This window comes from Durio zibethinus, chromosome 10, assembly GCF_047325235.1.
Source record: "Durio zibethinus cultivar Kanyao isolate XHJ-2024 chromosome 10, ASM4732523v1, whole genome shotgun sequence".
Taxonomy (NCBI): Eukaryota; Viridiplantae; Streptophyta; class Magnoliopsida; order Malvales; family Malvaceae; genus Durio; species Durio zibethinus.
The window spans coordinates 1,584,387-1,600,617 of record NC_143171.1 but is presented as its reverse complement, the minus strand read 5'-3'; the positions used below and the strand labels follow the sequence as shown (position 1 = coordinate 1,600,617).

Sequence of the window (16,231 nt, the reverse complement as noted above, 5' to 3'; positions counted from 1 at the left end):
TGAAAAAAAGAAATAACTGACAGCAGCATTTAAGATGCAGAGTCCCATGAACTTCCGTAACAGGAGGCCAACTTCAGTCTACTTGCAAAATACATTATTGTTAAATAAAGCATCATGTCAAAACCTGAAATCTGTCCAATTGTTTTGGACATTACAGAAAAATTACCAAAAAAAAAAAACAAAACAAAACAAAAAAAAAAGATTAAACTCCTTCCCGTCCAGAGACTTGGATGACCAACCATGCAACTCATTCTTCTGGCGAATCAGAGCGGATAGCTGATATTAAACCAACAAGGCATATCATCAGAATACAAGTCATTGACGGGCAAATAATGATATCAGCAAAGTTTAGTCTGAAAAGGGATTAAAAGAACACAAGCAGAAAATTGACCAAATCTTGCCTGAGATTACTATTGGTTTTCAGATGGAATTACAGGCTATGACAATAGTTGGGTAAGATACAAAATCACAGTTCAAAGTTTGCCGAAAGTACACTAATTTTCTTGTATGTCGCAATATCTACAATTATTCCCTTAGGTCTGGAGAGCACTAGTCAAATGTCACTTGATGATGAAAGTATTCTACATATCTTTTTAACCATATGGTCAGCATATACTCACGTATGACTTCACATATGTCATGATCCAAGAGAAGAAATGTAAGTGTTGCTAAATACAAAAAGATAAATGTAATTTGATCAAAGGACAAAGCGTTTTTGGCTATTACCCTGATAAATAATGTCTGACAATGAAAGTAACACAAAGGGCAAAAGGAAATATGCAGAGACTGAGCAAATCATATAACCCCGTACAGCAAATAAAGGAGCAAGTTAATGCACATAGTTATTACAGATCTGCAGAAGATAGTAAACCAGACTTCCCTTTCTTATATAAACCCAAGTAAAGATAGAAGCAATATAGGACAGCATGAATATGATTTGCAGGCATTGCCCAAATGACGTAGGGTTCACACCCAACTCGCAAATAAACTTCACGACTTTAACATCCTATGCTAAATGGAATTCCAAAACAATAGGTGTTCAAAAAAGATTTAAGCTGTCTAGGACCATGGTCCCCTCAACAGTTATTTCACTTATCCAATATTAAGCAATGGAAGCTAGCTCTACTTGAACATCCCACAAAATTCTCTCAACATAAAAGGCAAGATGTTTTCTATCTCACAGAAAATAAAGTTAATCACACAAATTCTATACACTTAATCCCTGATGGATAATATCAAGGACACTAAGAAGGCTGGCTTGTTGTAGACTTAAAAAAATAGACCAATGCGTCGAACTACTAAACCAGTGACAAAGGTCATTTATCAGACCTAATTCGGATCCATACGTGTAAAAACTCAGTTGCCCTGAGTGGGGTTTGAGCAACTTGTTTAAACTAGCTATGTCAAGTAAACCCAAAAGAAATGAGTTTGTGTGATCAAGCACTATATTAAAGAATTTTATGTCAAAGTCCACTTCAAAAGTAATTTTTAATCAGCCCAAGTGCTCCAGCAAACTTAGAATTTGGATGCTAGAATGTCTTCAAAATACTAGCTAAGAGCGGCTCAAGATTAGCAACCATATTTGGCAGATGCAAAGGACAAATTTCTGAAACAAATACCCAATTCTTTTTTTTTTCTACAAAAATTAACAATCAAAAGTGCAAGATTAAACAGATTCATGACAAAAATGAACCAATTCCAGCTTAACAGATTAGTTTTAAAATTAAGCATAAGCAGCAGGGGCCAATGAAACCCCCCGATCTGTATGAAGAAGAAGGAAAGGGGACATACCGGGCTTTTCAGGCTTTCCATCGGTCCACTTGGAGATGGAGAAATGGACTTTCTCACGAGAAAGGGCCTCGGTCTTATAAGGTTCCTTCAAGCAGTTTCTGACGAGATTGGCGCATATGTTCGAGTAGGTGATATACGTCATGCCGGCTGCACGCCAGAACGGAATCGCCCCGTTCGACGCCATTTTCTTCTTTCTTTTTGTTGTGTTGCGGCTGCAAAGCCTACGAACTGTGGAAAATAGGAGAGATGTTCCTTCTTCTTCTTCACTTTTCAGCAACCGATGCCCAATGGGGGCCTTTTATTCGCTTGGTCTTTGGTTTTGGGCCTCTAGGTTGGGCTTCATTACATTTTCAATTTTGGGCTATGCACGGGGCTGGGACAACCGATAAAAGTTGGGCTCCGATGTGTCCTAAAAGAATGAGCACTGCGCCCTTGAAACATCAGGGTTCAAAGATCTATTCAGCAAATCTCTATTATTATATTATTATTATTATTAGAAGTTTTACCATCTAATTTGCACAAAGATTTGGCCGCATGAAAAAAGAATTGTCGTTTAGACAGCAAATCCTGAGAGTCAAAAATCCGCAAATATATTACAAGTTTGACATGGAGAGTCAGGTTCCATCTCCTCTACAACATCATAAATCCACATTTTATCGATAAAACTATAACAATGGAGCAGGCTATGCTGACAAGAAAAGTGCATTTTCCCTAAGTTTTAGATGTTGAATAAGCAATCAATTACAACAAAGTCTCTTAACTACAGCTAGTAGAGTGGCTGCCTCCAATATCCATCCGAACATCACTGCTGATGTGAATCCTTCCGATACGAGCACAAGTATAAAAGCTAAAGTTTGTGATGGAGGATGGCTGATGTAGATTTCAAGTGAGTATATCTAACAAGTAGCAATCCCTGGGTTACTGCAGAGAATTACCTCACATATGAACAGGCACAAATCCGTAGGAGCTTTGTCCTCAAGTCCATCTATAATCACTTGATCTTTCTGAGAGTATTAACGTAGGTATAACTGGAAAATGAAACAAAAAGCTTACGGAACCTGCAAGACCAACACTCAAAAAATTAAGAAAATATATTTCAAGAATATATTCGGAACATGCTATATAATGTTCTAGAAAGAAAAAATGCTGAATCAAGGAGATGATGAACAGACCTATTTTATGATTAATCTAAGAGTAATATTCATAAAAAAACACAAAAGTTAATTTCTCAAGAAAATGAGAAATGGTGTTGATTTATTTTCATGACAAAACCATTAGTGATGTCCTATCAATTCCTTTAGAATTTATTAGGAAGCACACAGACCAAACCCATTGGCTTGAGTGTTGCGCCATTGCAAGGAAGCTCTTCCGTGGATGCTCATTAAGCAAGCAATGCATTACCCCTTTAGGATGTCGCGTGGAATCTAAAGTTGACAACCAAATGTCAAGTGGTCCACTATACTTGAGCAAAATGTTGATACTCACCTAAAAGCAAACAGAGGCAAAAGGGAAGAATTGTCATAAGTCAGAGAAAAGAACAAAAAAGGGAAAACCCACAAACAATATAACATGTCAAATCATATAAAGGAGAAAAGTTTATTAACGCCACTGTAAGTTTGTTCAAGGGTTCTTTCTCCTTTGCTGCCTAGATGCAACAACTTGGCCAACAACCTCTAACTTCTACAGTGACTGAACAAGAGAATCATTGGATTGGAATCCAGAGAAGAAAGAAATAAAATAGTTTTGACTTGAATGTAGATCGTAGGAAAGGGGAGAATAGACAAGAAAGAGTTCAAAAGTGGCCAAATTAGAAATTAAATAGTTTCGACTTGAATGTAGATCATATGAAAGGGAAGAATAGACAAGAAAGAGAGTTCAAAAGTGGCCAAATTAGTGCTAGTAAACTTTGATCATGCAAAAACTAGTTAGGTAAAATTGTATAAGAATTGAAAGTGATGTTGTATTTCAGGAAGGCAAAGCTTGTCTATGTCAACATGGACAGAAGAATTTATAAGATATAAACCAGAAACCATTCATGTTTACCTCTTCTTGCCCTATTGCTATTTTAACCTTAATGATCAGCTATGGACTAGTGGTAAATAAAATTTTCAGGGGCTTACCAAAAAAAAATTCAGGGCATATCAAAACCATGAAATTCTATACAGCTAAACAATCTAGGGAAAAAAATGGAACTTAGATTTGAAAATGAAGTTTGTCAAACAAATGAAGCAAAATTTTCATCAGTCACTCCTTCCAAATTCAAAACTCAGCTTTGAACCAAATTAGCAACAAAGGAAAAATGAAAAAAAAAAGAAACTCAAATGAAAATTAGAAAAATTATTTAGCTGAGCACCTGAGCCAATGATATCTTTAACAGGATATATAAAAATAAGGTAGCAAGGTAACTTACAAGTTCCCAGGCTTCGATATTTCTTGGTGAAGAATCATGCAAGAACTTGCTGTGCATACAAGATAAAGAATATATAAAAAGATTCAGAAGATATTTTATGGGGATAAATAGTATCAAATGATAGCTTAGAAATGGCCAAGAACAGATTATGCATTGCGTGTTCCGTATGATATAACACATGGACTCTATCTAGAAAAGCATTCTGTTAATGGTGGAAATAATAGAGCCTAGAGGACCAGATACAGGAAGCATAAATGTTAAGCCCTTGCATATTAAGAGCTCTCAGCATTAAATAGTTACATCACAGCAGTAGTACATTTTATTTTACGTTAATGCCACATGTGCTATGAGGCAACAATTAAAAACTTTACTTCTGTGCAATTGAGTCGAAAAACATAAAATGTTTTAACTTACCGTACCCCATAATGCACATCACCATGGTTGCAATGACCAGAAACACCATAGCTATCAAATGTAATAAGCTGAAAAATAAATAAAAATGGGAATAAGAGATAGGAAATAAGAGATCTATATCATACAAAGATGCGAACTCACAAGTATTAACAGAAAGTCAGAAACCTATCCCTTCAAATGACGCTTACCAGTCTCTGGTACAAACATATCTAAACCTAAACTTGGAAATTTCATGCAATAATCTTGGCAAAACAATCAACTTAAATGAATTGAAGGAGCTAGGAATGCACCACATCAATGCCATGACTGTAAACCTCCTCTTCAATAATCTTTGCCAATAAATCATGGTTCCAGACTTTGCCAAAACCATCCTGTCATCAAAAATCAGATTACAAAGTGAATTCCTTTTAAGTCATTTTATCAATTAACAGGTAGATCCAAGATTAGCTGATACTGGCGCTATAAACAGTTAAACAAGTTTTAATTTTTTAGTTACAGCTGAAAAAGCATCAGTTTTCCAGCTTCAAACACACCAAATTCTAAATATAAGGGTCCAAAAGCTAAAATAAAGACACTTAAAGAGTATAACCTGCAAATCCGGGTGGTCCAAAACCTTCACTCGTTGAAGTTGAACCTGCATTTACAAATTTAAAACAGTTAAAAGCACCATAAACTATGATAGATAAAGTTGAAAACAGTAAAGAAGACAAGAGACACAAGGTTGTCTTGTAGCTAGATAAAAACAGGATCAGGTTGTTGCAGGCATTACAACACATAGATTACTTAAGCAGTTAAACCCCAATTAAGCTGGCACGATAATAACAACACCTTGTGAACTGCGCAAGCAAGATAGAGCTCATCTTTTCTAATGCTTCCCATGCCATCTGCGTTACCTGCAAAAAGAAAATGAAGAATAATAACAAATTCCATTCACATAATCACATGGGTTGGGAAAGAGGAACACTTTATAGTAGAATGTATGACAAGGTTTCTGTTTCTGACCCCTACCATATTCTTTTCCCTTTTGACAGGACATAGAAGGTGGCTGGACAGATAATCCATGGTAATACCAAAAAAATTCCCACTTGGCAAAGGAAAATGGATTAACCACCATAAGCGAAAAGAGGAGAAATGAGAATGGCATCTCTTCTGAAGTAGATTATATTATTAGTACATATCCCGAGGTATTGAGTTAGCTAGATTACATAATTATTGCTAAATTAGCATTTCCTGAAGTAGCAATACGAACAAAGCAGCAGGTGAAAGAGATTGGTTTCAATAAACCTTCTTTAAATAACTCACAGTTTTAGTGATCCCTTAAAATATCTTTTGATGCTTAAGTTCCTTGAAAGATAAGACAAACAATCTCTAGGGATACCATCCTTGACCTTAAAGCCTCAGATGTAGCAATCGTAATCGTATCAATAGACCAATTTGAAAATAAGAGGCATATTTTGCTTATCAACAGACTCCATAATTCTTTTGCAGTTAAGCAGCTATGATCCTATACTTTCTCCTTTAATATAAGACCTTTTAGCAACAAAAGTAGAATTTTCGGATATTAAGGAAAGACACAAAATCACCTGAATGAAATTGCTTTGTTTAGACATGATATAGCAATAGTCATTATCCAGTCAGATTTTACAAATGTACACAAAAGAGAAGTCCCTTCAACCAAATCCAAGTTCTACATTAAACATTTACTTACACAGTGATGAAGGCTCACATCATTTGAAGCAAAAAAGATTTAGAAGCAAAGATTTCTAGACACAAAAAATACTAAATGGTAACAAGATCAGGCCACATAAAGGATGAAAATGCAATACCAACAGACAAGCATAGTAGGTAAAGATTGTGCCCTCTTGAAGTCAAGTAGCTAATTGTTGGTGAAAAGAACCTGCAACAGAATACAAAAACACCACAACATCAAATTGAATTGATTCAAATAACATAAAATGCATCATAAAAGACATCTTAACATTGAAAGCTTCATCATTTGCCTGCAAGATCCAAGCTGTCAGTTGTATCACAAACAAACAATTTCCAAGATAAATTGTACTGATATGATGGATAAATTTACTTTACATTTGCTTATAGTTCTAACAGCTTCCATATTTCAGAAAGCAAACCTCCCAAGTGAAAGGCCAATTCACTGTGATAAATGGGAAAATTAAAGAGTTTTTGAAAAGCTTACATTGATTCGTCATCAGGGTGAGCAACAACCAGCAAGACATTTCTCCCGTGAAAAGCTGGACCTGGTTTCAACTTTCAATGGGTAAATAAACATTAACTGAAACATTATTATAAAAAAATTGTAAAAAAGTTGAACCAACCATCATTTAAAAAGGTGGGTTTAGAGTGGGAGGAGAAGATCTTGCAAAGGGAAGCTACCCAGACGACGAAAATTGATATGATAATCAACATCCATCCCATCTGCAATCAACCTTCCTAAAGAAAAGGAAGAGCGAAAAAGAAAGCCCAAGAAGAAAAAATTTCACGCTATATTAATCCGACAAGACGTAAAAGAAGGACAATATAATCAGGCCTTGATAGAAATACAGATTCAAAGTCCAATCACGGCCTAACCAGAAAAAGTAAATGGAAGAACATAAAAACAAATTAATAAAACAAAATTATCTATACATATATATATATGCACACACACACACACACACACACACACACACACACATATAGGCACAAATGTAAATTAAAATATAATTTAATATTTATAAAATAAAATATATTATAATTAATTAACATTTTATTTATTGTTATTTCTAATTAGACCTGTTAAAAGTCAGATTAGTTGTCTAAACTATCTGAGTTTTAAGAAAGTTTAAACAAAAAATTAAAACTCGTTAAACGGATTTGAGCATAACTTGTAAATCGGTTTAAATTTGCAACCCTCATCTTCCTCATCTGAAACAATGTCATTTCCTGGTAGCTCCAATTTCCCACCCATACAAAATGATGGTCCCAAGCTTTCAGATTCAATATAATCACCCTGCAATCTCTCTTCAAATCTATGGTCACTACAGTTTAAGAACCAATTCAATGAACACCTGATTCGCTTGCTTTGTAACTTAAGGTACCTGGGTTTGATCCTAGATTCCAAGCTGTAAGTAAAGTACACTGGAAACTCCACAAGCTCTTTCACTGGCCTCCCCATCTCACTTTTGAAGTAATAATAGCTTTTCTTCATGAGCTCAATTCGTAGTGCAACCAATTGGGGACATTTCATAAACATCTTTGCTACATCATCTAATGGCAGTTCCCGCCCCAAAAGAAGCTCTATAGGCTTCTTAAGCACATTTTGATTGAGGCTAGCAATCTGTGGCATCTTCTCAATAACACGAGCAAACCCATCTGGATCAATCTTGAGCTTCAAATTAAAGAAATACTGTAGTGTAGACAACTTAGCTTTCAAAGGTAACCCCAGAATTTGCAGATACTGCGCTATAACCGAAGCAATTGCTTCCCTCCTTATTCCAAAACTAATCAAGCAATCAACATTAGGCTTAACAGTTTCTTCAAGATCATAACCAAGTATATATGCCCGTTTCTCCAACATTCTAGCCAAAATCTTCTTCGGCAGTCCCAAAGAAACCAAGTAATCCACAAGTGGCTTAATCACAGTCCCAACTCTCATCCCTAGAAAATATGGATATTGCGTCACCATAGGGCCAGTATCTCTAGGACTAACTCCAATGCTCACTAAGTAAGCAACCGAAGTACTCATTGTCCCTTCAAGCTTAAACCCCAACAACTCCAGGTACTTCTGTAAAACATATCCAATATCCTGCTTCTCCACATCAAGCCCCCTAAGAAACTTAATAACAGAAGCAAGCTCAACAACCACACTTGTGGATAATTCTTAACAAACTCCCCTAGTTTCGACTTAGGAATTCCAATTTTTTCCAAGTAACCTAAGACAGGTCTCATGTCTTTACGCACACTACAACCAAGCATTAAAGGGTATCCGCTGATATCATCAACAGTTAATCCAAGTATCTGTAAAAACTCAACACGCTCAGACATAACCTCAACAGTAGAGGGGAATTCTAGATTCTCTAATTCATCAGGGATTATTCCTAAGGTTTTAAGATAATCACATATTTTGACACGGTTAACCAGCTTCTCTTTTTTCCCTTGAACAACACCCCAAGTGACAGAGGGCATTTCGTACTAGGGGAACTTGGTGGATTGAGATGAGTACTGAGAAACCCCTTAAACCCTTAAAGGGTTTTGTACCTGAGCACATGGGTTTTGGAGGGTTCTGTGTTTTGGGCAACTTTGATGGAAAACAAAAGAATTTTTTAGGATTTTTAAGAGCTTTTGCCTTTTGAGAAGAGCTGACGAGTTCATATCAAAGATCAAATCTTGTTAAATGAAAATGAAGATATTGATTTACCGGTAAAAAAATTTTTGATACTTGTAAATAAGAGATGTAAAAGAGATCGCTTTGGCTTACCTCAAAACTGCTGCTACTAATGGAGATTACCCAAGGGAAGGCTTTGCTGTTGCAGGTTTTGTTTCTCAGAAGGGGGAACGGCCGCTCGTCGGTCCTAATAGTTGCGCCGTCTTCATGTTTTTCCTGTCCTGTCGAACTATCTTTATATATTTTATGATTTTATTTGTGATTATAATAATAAATATTATTATCATCATTATTTAGTCACCGAGAAAATTTATGTGTTATCAACTAATTTTTTATTTAATTTCAATTTTAAAATTTATTTATTTATTTATGTACATTTCTTACGGAAAAAACTGTGAAGTTAATTGGAGGATATTCTTCGTTCCTTTTTCCAACTTATGGCACAACACACCTATTATAAATTTTCGTGGACATAGAAAAATATAATAAATAAAATATAAATTAATTACTGAATTCATTAATAAAAAATAAACTTTATGATAAAAATAAAAAAATAAAAAGAAATTGATATCCAACTTCAAACAAGTTTTAGGTCTACATATATATATATATATATATATATATATATAAAAGCTCACAAAGCAAAAAAATAATTGTGCACGTTCCTGCAAAGAAACACTTATGAAACTAAAACTCATTCCTTATTAAGCATGTTATATCATTTTTAAATTGGTTTATTATGCAACAGTAGATGTTAGTCGCAATAGGGGCTTTAACGAAGTGAGTTTAGTCATTTGTCAAATTGCAGTAAATGAAATAATTACTTTGAAAAAACTAAAATCTCGAGTTAAAGAATGGAGTTATATGATAAAAATATCCACTTGATACATAATTATATTAAAAAGAATATCAATCAATTGAACAAATTTATGTTATGTTCAAACAAATCCGTAAGATTAAAAAAGATAAATAAAAATACTAACATAATATATCCCAGTACATATAGCAGTGGAAGATTACGAAAGATTATGACAAAAAATAAATTCACTTGGTTTCAAATTTGGTATAAATCAAAGTTATTTTGCGTTAAAATTTATAATTAATTAAAGATAAAAATATTCATCGATCAGATCAATCCATATTCATATTTATTATTAATAATTTATATGTTTATCTAAACTTGATTTTATAATTTAAATCTCAATTTTTTTAAGTTTGACCCAAATTAACGGAATAAATTTTAAATCCAATCATTAAACTTAATTTAGTAATAAAAATTTTCAAAAATCATTTCAAAAATAAAATATAAAAAATAAAAATTCACATATATATACTTGTATAATTATAATATTTTAATTATATATAATTTGTTTGGGTCAGATTGAACTTAAATTTTAATTTTTTATCTAAAGTTGGGTTTTAAATTCAAACGGATTTACAAGTTATGTTCAAATTTGTTTAACGAATTTTAATTTTTTGTTTAAATTTTCTTAAAACTCGAATAGTTTAGATAATTAATCTGACTTTTAAAAGGTCTAATTAGAGATAACAATAAATAAAATGTTAATTAATTATAATATATTTTATTTTATAAATATTAAATTAAAATATTTTAAAATATTAAATTATATTTTAATTTACATTCGTACCTATATGTATGTATATGTATATCTATATACATATGTATAGATAATTTTGTTTTTTTAATTTGTTTTTATGTTCTTCCATTTACTTTTTCTGGTTAAGCCATGATTGGACTTTGATTTTGTATTTCTATAAAGGCTTGATTATATTGTTCGTCTTTTACGTCCTGTTGGATTAATATATCTCGAAATTTTTTCTTCTTGAGCTTTTCTTTTTGCTCTCCTTTTTCTTTAGGAAGGTTGATTGCAGATGGGATGGATGTTGATCATTATATCAATTTTCGTCGTCTAGGTAGCTTCTCTTTGCAAGATCTTCTCCTCCTACCCTAAACCCACATTTTTAAATGATGGTTGGTTCAACTTTTTTATAATTTTTTTATAATAATGTTTCAGTTAATGTTTATTTACCCATTGAAAGTTGAAACTAGGTCCAAGTTTTCACATGAGAAATGTCTTGCTGGTTGTTGCTTACCCTGATGATGAATCTATATAAGCTTTTTAAAAACTCTTTAATTTTCCAATTTATCACAGTGAATTGGCCTTTCATATGGGAGGTTTACTTTATGAAATATGGAAGCTATTAGAATTATAAGCAAATGTAAAGTAAATTTATCCATCATATAAGTACAATTATCTTGTAAATTGTTTGTTTGTGATACAATTGACAACTTGGCTCTTGCTGACAAATGGTGAAGCTTTCAATGTTAAGATTTCTTTTATAATGCAATTTATGTTATTTGAATCAATTCAATTTGATGTTCTGGTGTTTTTGTATTATATTGCAGGTTCTTTTCACCAACAATAAGCTACTTGACTTCAAAATGGCATAATCTTTACCTACTATGCTTGTTTGTTGGTATTACATTTTTATCCTTTATGTGGCCTGATCTTTTTACTATTTAGTATTTTTTGTGTCTAGAAATCATTGCTTCTAAATCTTTTTTGCTTCAAATGATATGAGCCTTTATCTTTATGTAAGTAAATGTTTAATGTAAAACCTAGATTAGGTTGATGGGACTTTTCTTTTGTGTACATTTGTAAAATCTGACTAGATAATGACTATAGCTATATCATGTATAAACAAAGCAACTTTATTTAGGTGATTTTGTGTCTTTCCCTAATATCTGCATAAAATTCTACTTTTGTTGCTAAAAAGTCTTACATTAAAAGAGAAAATATAGGATCATAGCTGCTTAATTGCAAAAGAATTATGGAGTCTGTTGATAAGCAAAATATGCCTTTTATTTTTAAATTGATCTATTAATATCATTATGAGATCTACATTTGAAGCTTTAAGGTCAATGATGATATCCATAGAAATTGTTTATTTAATCTTTTAAGGAACTTAAGCATCAAAAGATATTTTAAAGGATCACAAAAACTGTGAGTTATTTAAATAAGGTTTATTGAAACCAATCTCTTTCACTTGCTACTTTGTTCGTATTACTATTTTAAAAAATGCTAATTTAGCAATAATTATGTAATCTAGCTAACTCAATACCTCGGGATATGTACTAATAATAATAATAATCTACTTTAAATGAGATGCCATTCTCATTTCTTTTCTTTTCGCTTATGGCAGTTAATCCATTTTTCTTTGCTAAGTGGGAATTTTTTTGGCATTACCATGGATTATCTGTCCAACCACCTTTTATGTCCTGTCAAAAGAAATTGCTATGCATACAAGATAAAGAATATATAAAAGGATAAGATATTTTATGGGGATAAATAGTATCAAATGATAGCTTAGAAATGGCCAAGAAAATATTATGCATTGCGTGTTTCGTATGATATAACAAATTGACTATATCTAGAAAAGCATTATGTAAATGGTAAAAATAATAGAGTCTAGAGGACCAGATATAGGAAAAATAAATGTTAAGCCCTTGCATATTAAGAGCTCTCAGCATTAAACAGTTACATCACAACAGTAGTACATTTCATATGTCAGAAAGCAAACTTCATAAATAAAATATTAAATTATATTTTAATTTACATTCGTGCCTATATGTATGTGTGTGCATATATATATACATATGTATACATAATTTTGTTTTTTTTATTTGTTTTTATGTTATTCCATTTACTTTTTTTGGTTAGGCTGTAATTGGACTTTGATTTTGTATTTCTATAAAGGCTTGATTATATTGTCTTTCTTGTGCGTCATGTCAGATTAATTTATTGTGAAATTTTTTCTTCTTGGGCTTTCTTTTTTGCTTTCCTTTTTCTTTAGAAAGGTTGATTGTAAATGGGATGGATGTTGATCATTATATCAATTTTTGTCACCTAGGTAGCTTCTCTTTGCAAGATCTTCTCCTCCCACTTTAAACCCACATTTTTAAATGATGGTTGGTTCAATTTTTTTGTAATTTTTTTATAATAATGTTTTAGTTCATGTTTATTTACACATTGAAAGTTGAAACCTGGTCCAGCTTTCCACAGGAGAAATGTCTTGCTGGTTGTTGCTGACCCTGATGATGAATCCATATAAGCTTTTCAAAAACTCTTTAATTTTTTCATTTATCACAGTGAATTGGCCTTTCACTTGGGAGGTTTGCTTTATGAAATATGGAAGTTATTAGAACTATAAGCAAATGTAAAGTAAATTTATCCATCATATATGTATAATTTATCTTGTAAATTGTTTGTTTGTGATACAACTGATAGCTTGGCTCTTGCTAACAAATGATGAAGCTTTCAATGTTAAGGTTTCTTTTATGATGAAATTTATGTTATTAGAATCAATTCAATTTGATGTTATGATGTTTTTGTATTCTATTGCAAGTTCTTTTCATCAACAATATGCTACTTGACTTTAAAATGGCATAATCTTTACCTATTATGCTTGTCTGTTGGTATTGCATTTTCATCTTTTATGTGGCTTGATCTTTTTACTGTTTAGTATTTTTTGTGTTTAGAAATCCTTACTTCTAAATCTTTTTTGCTTCAAATGATGTGAGCCTCATCTCTGTGTAAGTAAATGTATAATGTAGAACCTGGATTAGGTTGACGGGACTTTTCTTTTATGTACATTTGTAAAATTTGACTAGATAATGACTATTGCTATATCATGTCTAAACAAAGCAACTTCATTCAGGTGATTTTGTTTCTTTCCTTGATATCTGCATAAAATTCTACTTTTGTTGCTAAAATGTCTTACATTAAAGGAGCAAATATAAAATCATAGCTGCTTAACTGCAAAAGAATTATAGAGTCTGTTGATAAGCAAAATATGCCTCTTATTTTTAAATTGGTTTATTGATATCATTACGATTGCTACATCTGAAGCTTTAAGGTCAATGATGGTATCCCTAGAGATTGTTTATCGTATCTTTCAAAGAACTTAAGCATCAAAAGATATTTTAAGGGATCACTAAAATTGTGAGTTATTTAAATAAGGTTTATTAAAACCAATCTTTTTCAGTTGTTGCTTTGTTCGTATTACTACTTTAGGAAATGCTAATTTAGCAATAATTATGTAATCTAGCTAACCCAATACCTTGGGATATGTACTACTAATAATAATAATCTATTTCAGAAGAGATGCCATTCTCATTTCTCCTCTTTTCGCTTATGGCAGTTAATCCATTTTCCTTTACTAAGTAAGAATTTTTTTAGTATTACCATGGATTATCTATCCAGCCACCTTCTATGTCCTGTCAAAAGTAAAAAGAATATGGTAATGGTTAGAAACAAAAACCTTGTCATGCGTTCTACTAAAAAATGTTCTTCTTTCTCCACCTATATGATTATGTGAATGAAATTTGTTATTATTCTTCATTTTTTTTATGCAGGTAATGCAAATGGCATGGGAAGCATTAAAAAAAGATAAGTTCTATCTTGCTTACACAATTCACAAGGTGTTCTTATTATCATGCTAGCTTAATTGGGGTTTAATTACTTAAGTAATCTATGTGTTGTAATGCCTGCAACAACCTGATCCTGTTTTTATCTAGCTACAAGACAACCTTGTGTCTTTTATCTTCTTTACTACTTTTAACTTTATCTATCATAGTTTATGGTGTTTTTAACTGTTTTAAATTTGTAAATACAGGTTTAACTTCAACAAGTGAAGGTTTTAGACTATCAAAATTTGCAAGTTATACTTTAAATCTCTTTATTTTAGCTTTTTGACCCTTATATTTAGAATTTGGTGTGTTTGAAGCTGGAAAACTGATGCTTTGTTTATAGCATCAGTATCAACTAATCTTGGATCTACTTGTTAACTGATAAAATGACTTAAAAGGAATTCACTTTGTAATATGATTTTTGATGTCAAGATGGTTTTGGCCAAGTCTGGAACCATGATTTATTGGCAATGATTATTGAAGAGGAGGTTTACAGCCATGACATTGATAGGTGCAATCCTAGCTCTTTTAATTCATTTAAGTTGATTGTTTTGCCAAGATTATTGGATGAAATTTTCAAGTTTAGGTTTAGATATGTTTGTACCAAAGACTAGTAAGTATCATTTGAAGAGATAGATTTTTTACTTTTTATTAGTACTTATGAGTTTGCATCTTTGTATGATATAGATCTTTTATTTCCTATCTCTTATTTTCATTTTCATTTATTTTTTAGCTTATTACATTTGATAGCTATGGTGTTTTTGGTCATTGCAACCATGGTGATGTGCATTATAAGGTACGATAAGTAAAAATATTTTATGTTTTTTGACTCAATTGCACATAAGTTTTTAATTATTGCCTTAGAGCACATGTGGCATTAACATAAAATAAAATGTACTATTACTATCAGGTAACTATTTAATGTTGAGAGCTCTTAATATGTAAAGGTTTAACATTTATTCTTTTTGTATCTGGTCCTCTAGACTCTATTATTTCTACCATTAACAAAATGCTTTTCTAGATAAAGTCCATTTATTATATCATACAAAACACGCAATGCATAATCTTTTCTTGGCCATTTCTAAGCTATCATTTGATACTATTTATCGTCATAAAATATCTTCTGAATCCTTTTACATATTCTTTGTCTTGTATATAAAGCAAGTTCTTGCATGATTCTTCACCAAAAAATATCGAAACCTAGGAACTTGTAAGTTACCTTGCTGCCTTATTTTATATATCCTGTTAAAGATATCATTTGCTCAGGTGCTCAGCTAAATATTCTTTTTAATTTTCATTTGAGTTTCTTCTTTTTCATTTTTCCCTTGTTGCTAATTTGGTTCAAAGCTGAGTTTTGAATTTGGAAAGAGTGACTAATGAGAATTTTGCTTCATTTGTTTGACAAACTTCATTTTCAAATCTAATTTCCATTTTTTCCCTTGATTGTTTAGTTGTATAGAATTTAAATAGATTTCAAAAGTGGCCAAATTAATGTCAGTAAACTATGATCATGCAAAAATTAATTCGGTAAAATTGTATAAGAATTGAAAGCAATGTTGTATTTCAAGAAGGCAAAGCTTGTGTATGTCAACATGGATAGAATAAGCCATAAGATATAAACCAGAAACTATTCATGTTTACCTTTTCTTACTCTATTGCTATTTTAACCTTTATAATCAGTTATAGACTAGTGGTAAATAAAATTTTCAGTGGCTTACCAAAAAAAGTTCAAGGCATATCAAAA

General features: G+C 32.0%; 2 protein-coding genes and 2 pseudogenes across 14 annotated transcripts; 1 reads left to right on the top strand and 3 right to left on the bottom strand.

Annotated features, from left to right (window-relative positions):
* LOC111293472 (ATP synthase subunit epsilon, mitochondrial) lies at positions 1 to 1,975 on the bottom strand. The gene is made up of 2 exons (XM_022886204.2): positions 1,792 to 1,975; positions 1 to 276 (listed from the first exon to the last, which is right to left on the bottom strand). The coding sequence occupies exons 1-2, from the start codon at positions 1,973 to 1,975 to the stop codon at positions 248 to 250; spliced, it is 213 nt and encodes a 70-aa protein (XP_022741939.1). The 3' UTR covers positions 1 to 247.
* An 87-nt stretch (positions 1,976 to 2,062) lies between these two features.
* On the bottom strand, positions 2,063 to 9,444 carry LOC111293471 (uncharacterized). 13 transcript variants are annotated; one of them, XR_016345499.1, is made up of 14 exons: positions 9,090 to 9,442; positions 6,949 to 7,063; positions 6,810 to 6,870; positions 6,442 to 6,512; positions 5,624 to 5,764; positions 5,444 to 5,508; positions 5,205 to 5,249; positions 4,906 to 4,986; positions 4,616 to 4,683; positions 4,202 to 4,250; positions 3,116 to 3,276; positions 2,727 to 2,849; positions 2,298 to 2,358; positions 2,064 to 2,200 (listed from the first exon to the last, which is right to left on the bottom strand). XR_016345499.1 is itself a non-coding variant. In XM_089766335.1 (12 exons), the coding sequence occupies exons 2-12, from the start codon at positions 7,046 to 7,048 to the stop codon at positions 2,783 to 2,785; spliced, it is 909 nt and encodes a 302-aa protein (XP_089622461.1). In that variant the 5' UTR covers positions 7,049 to 7,059; positions 9,090 to 9,444; the 3' UTR covers positions 2,360 to 2,782. The 13 variants fall into 13 exon arrangements, 6 of the variants coding, with proteins under 6 accessions (XP_089622461.1, XP_022741933.2, XP_089622462.1 ...); XR_016345498.1 differs by having other exon boundaries at positions 2,091 to 2,222; XR_016345497.1 differs by having other exon boundaries at positions 2,139 to 2,215; positions 9,090 to 9,441.
* LOC111293469 (transcription termination factor MTERF4, chloroplastic-like) lies at positions 7,071 to 9,079 on the bottom strand (annotated as a pseudogene).
* Positions 9,445 to 10,889: 1,445 nt separating the features above from the next.
* On the top strand, positions 10,890 to 16,173 carry LOC111293191 (putative N-acetylglucosaminyl-phosphatidylinositol de-N-acetylase; annotated as a pseudogene).
* The last annotated feature ends 58 nt before the right edge of the window (positions 16,174 to 16,231 follow it).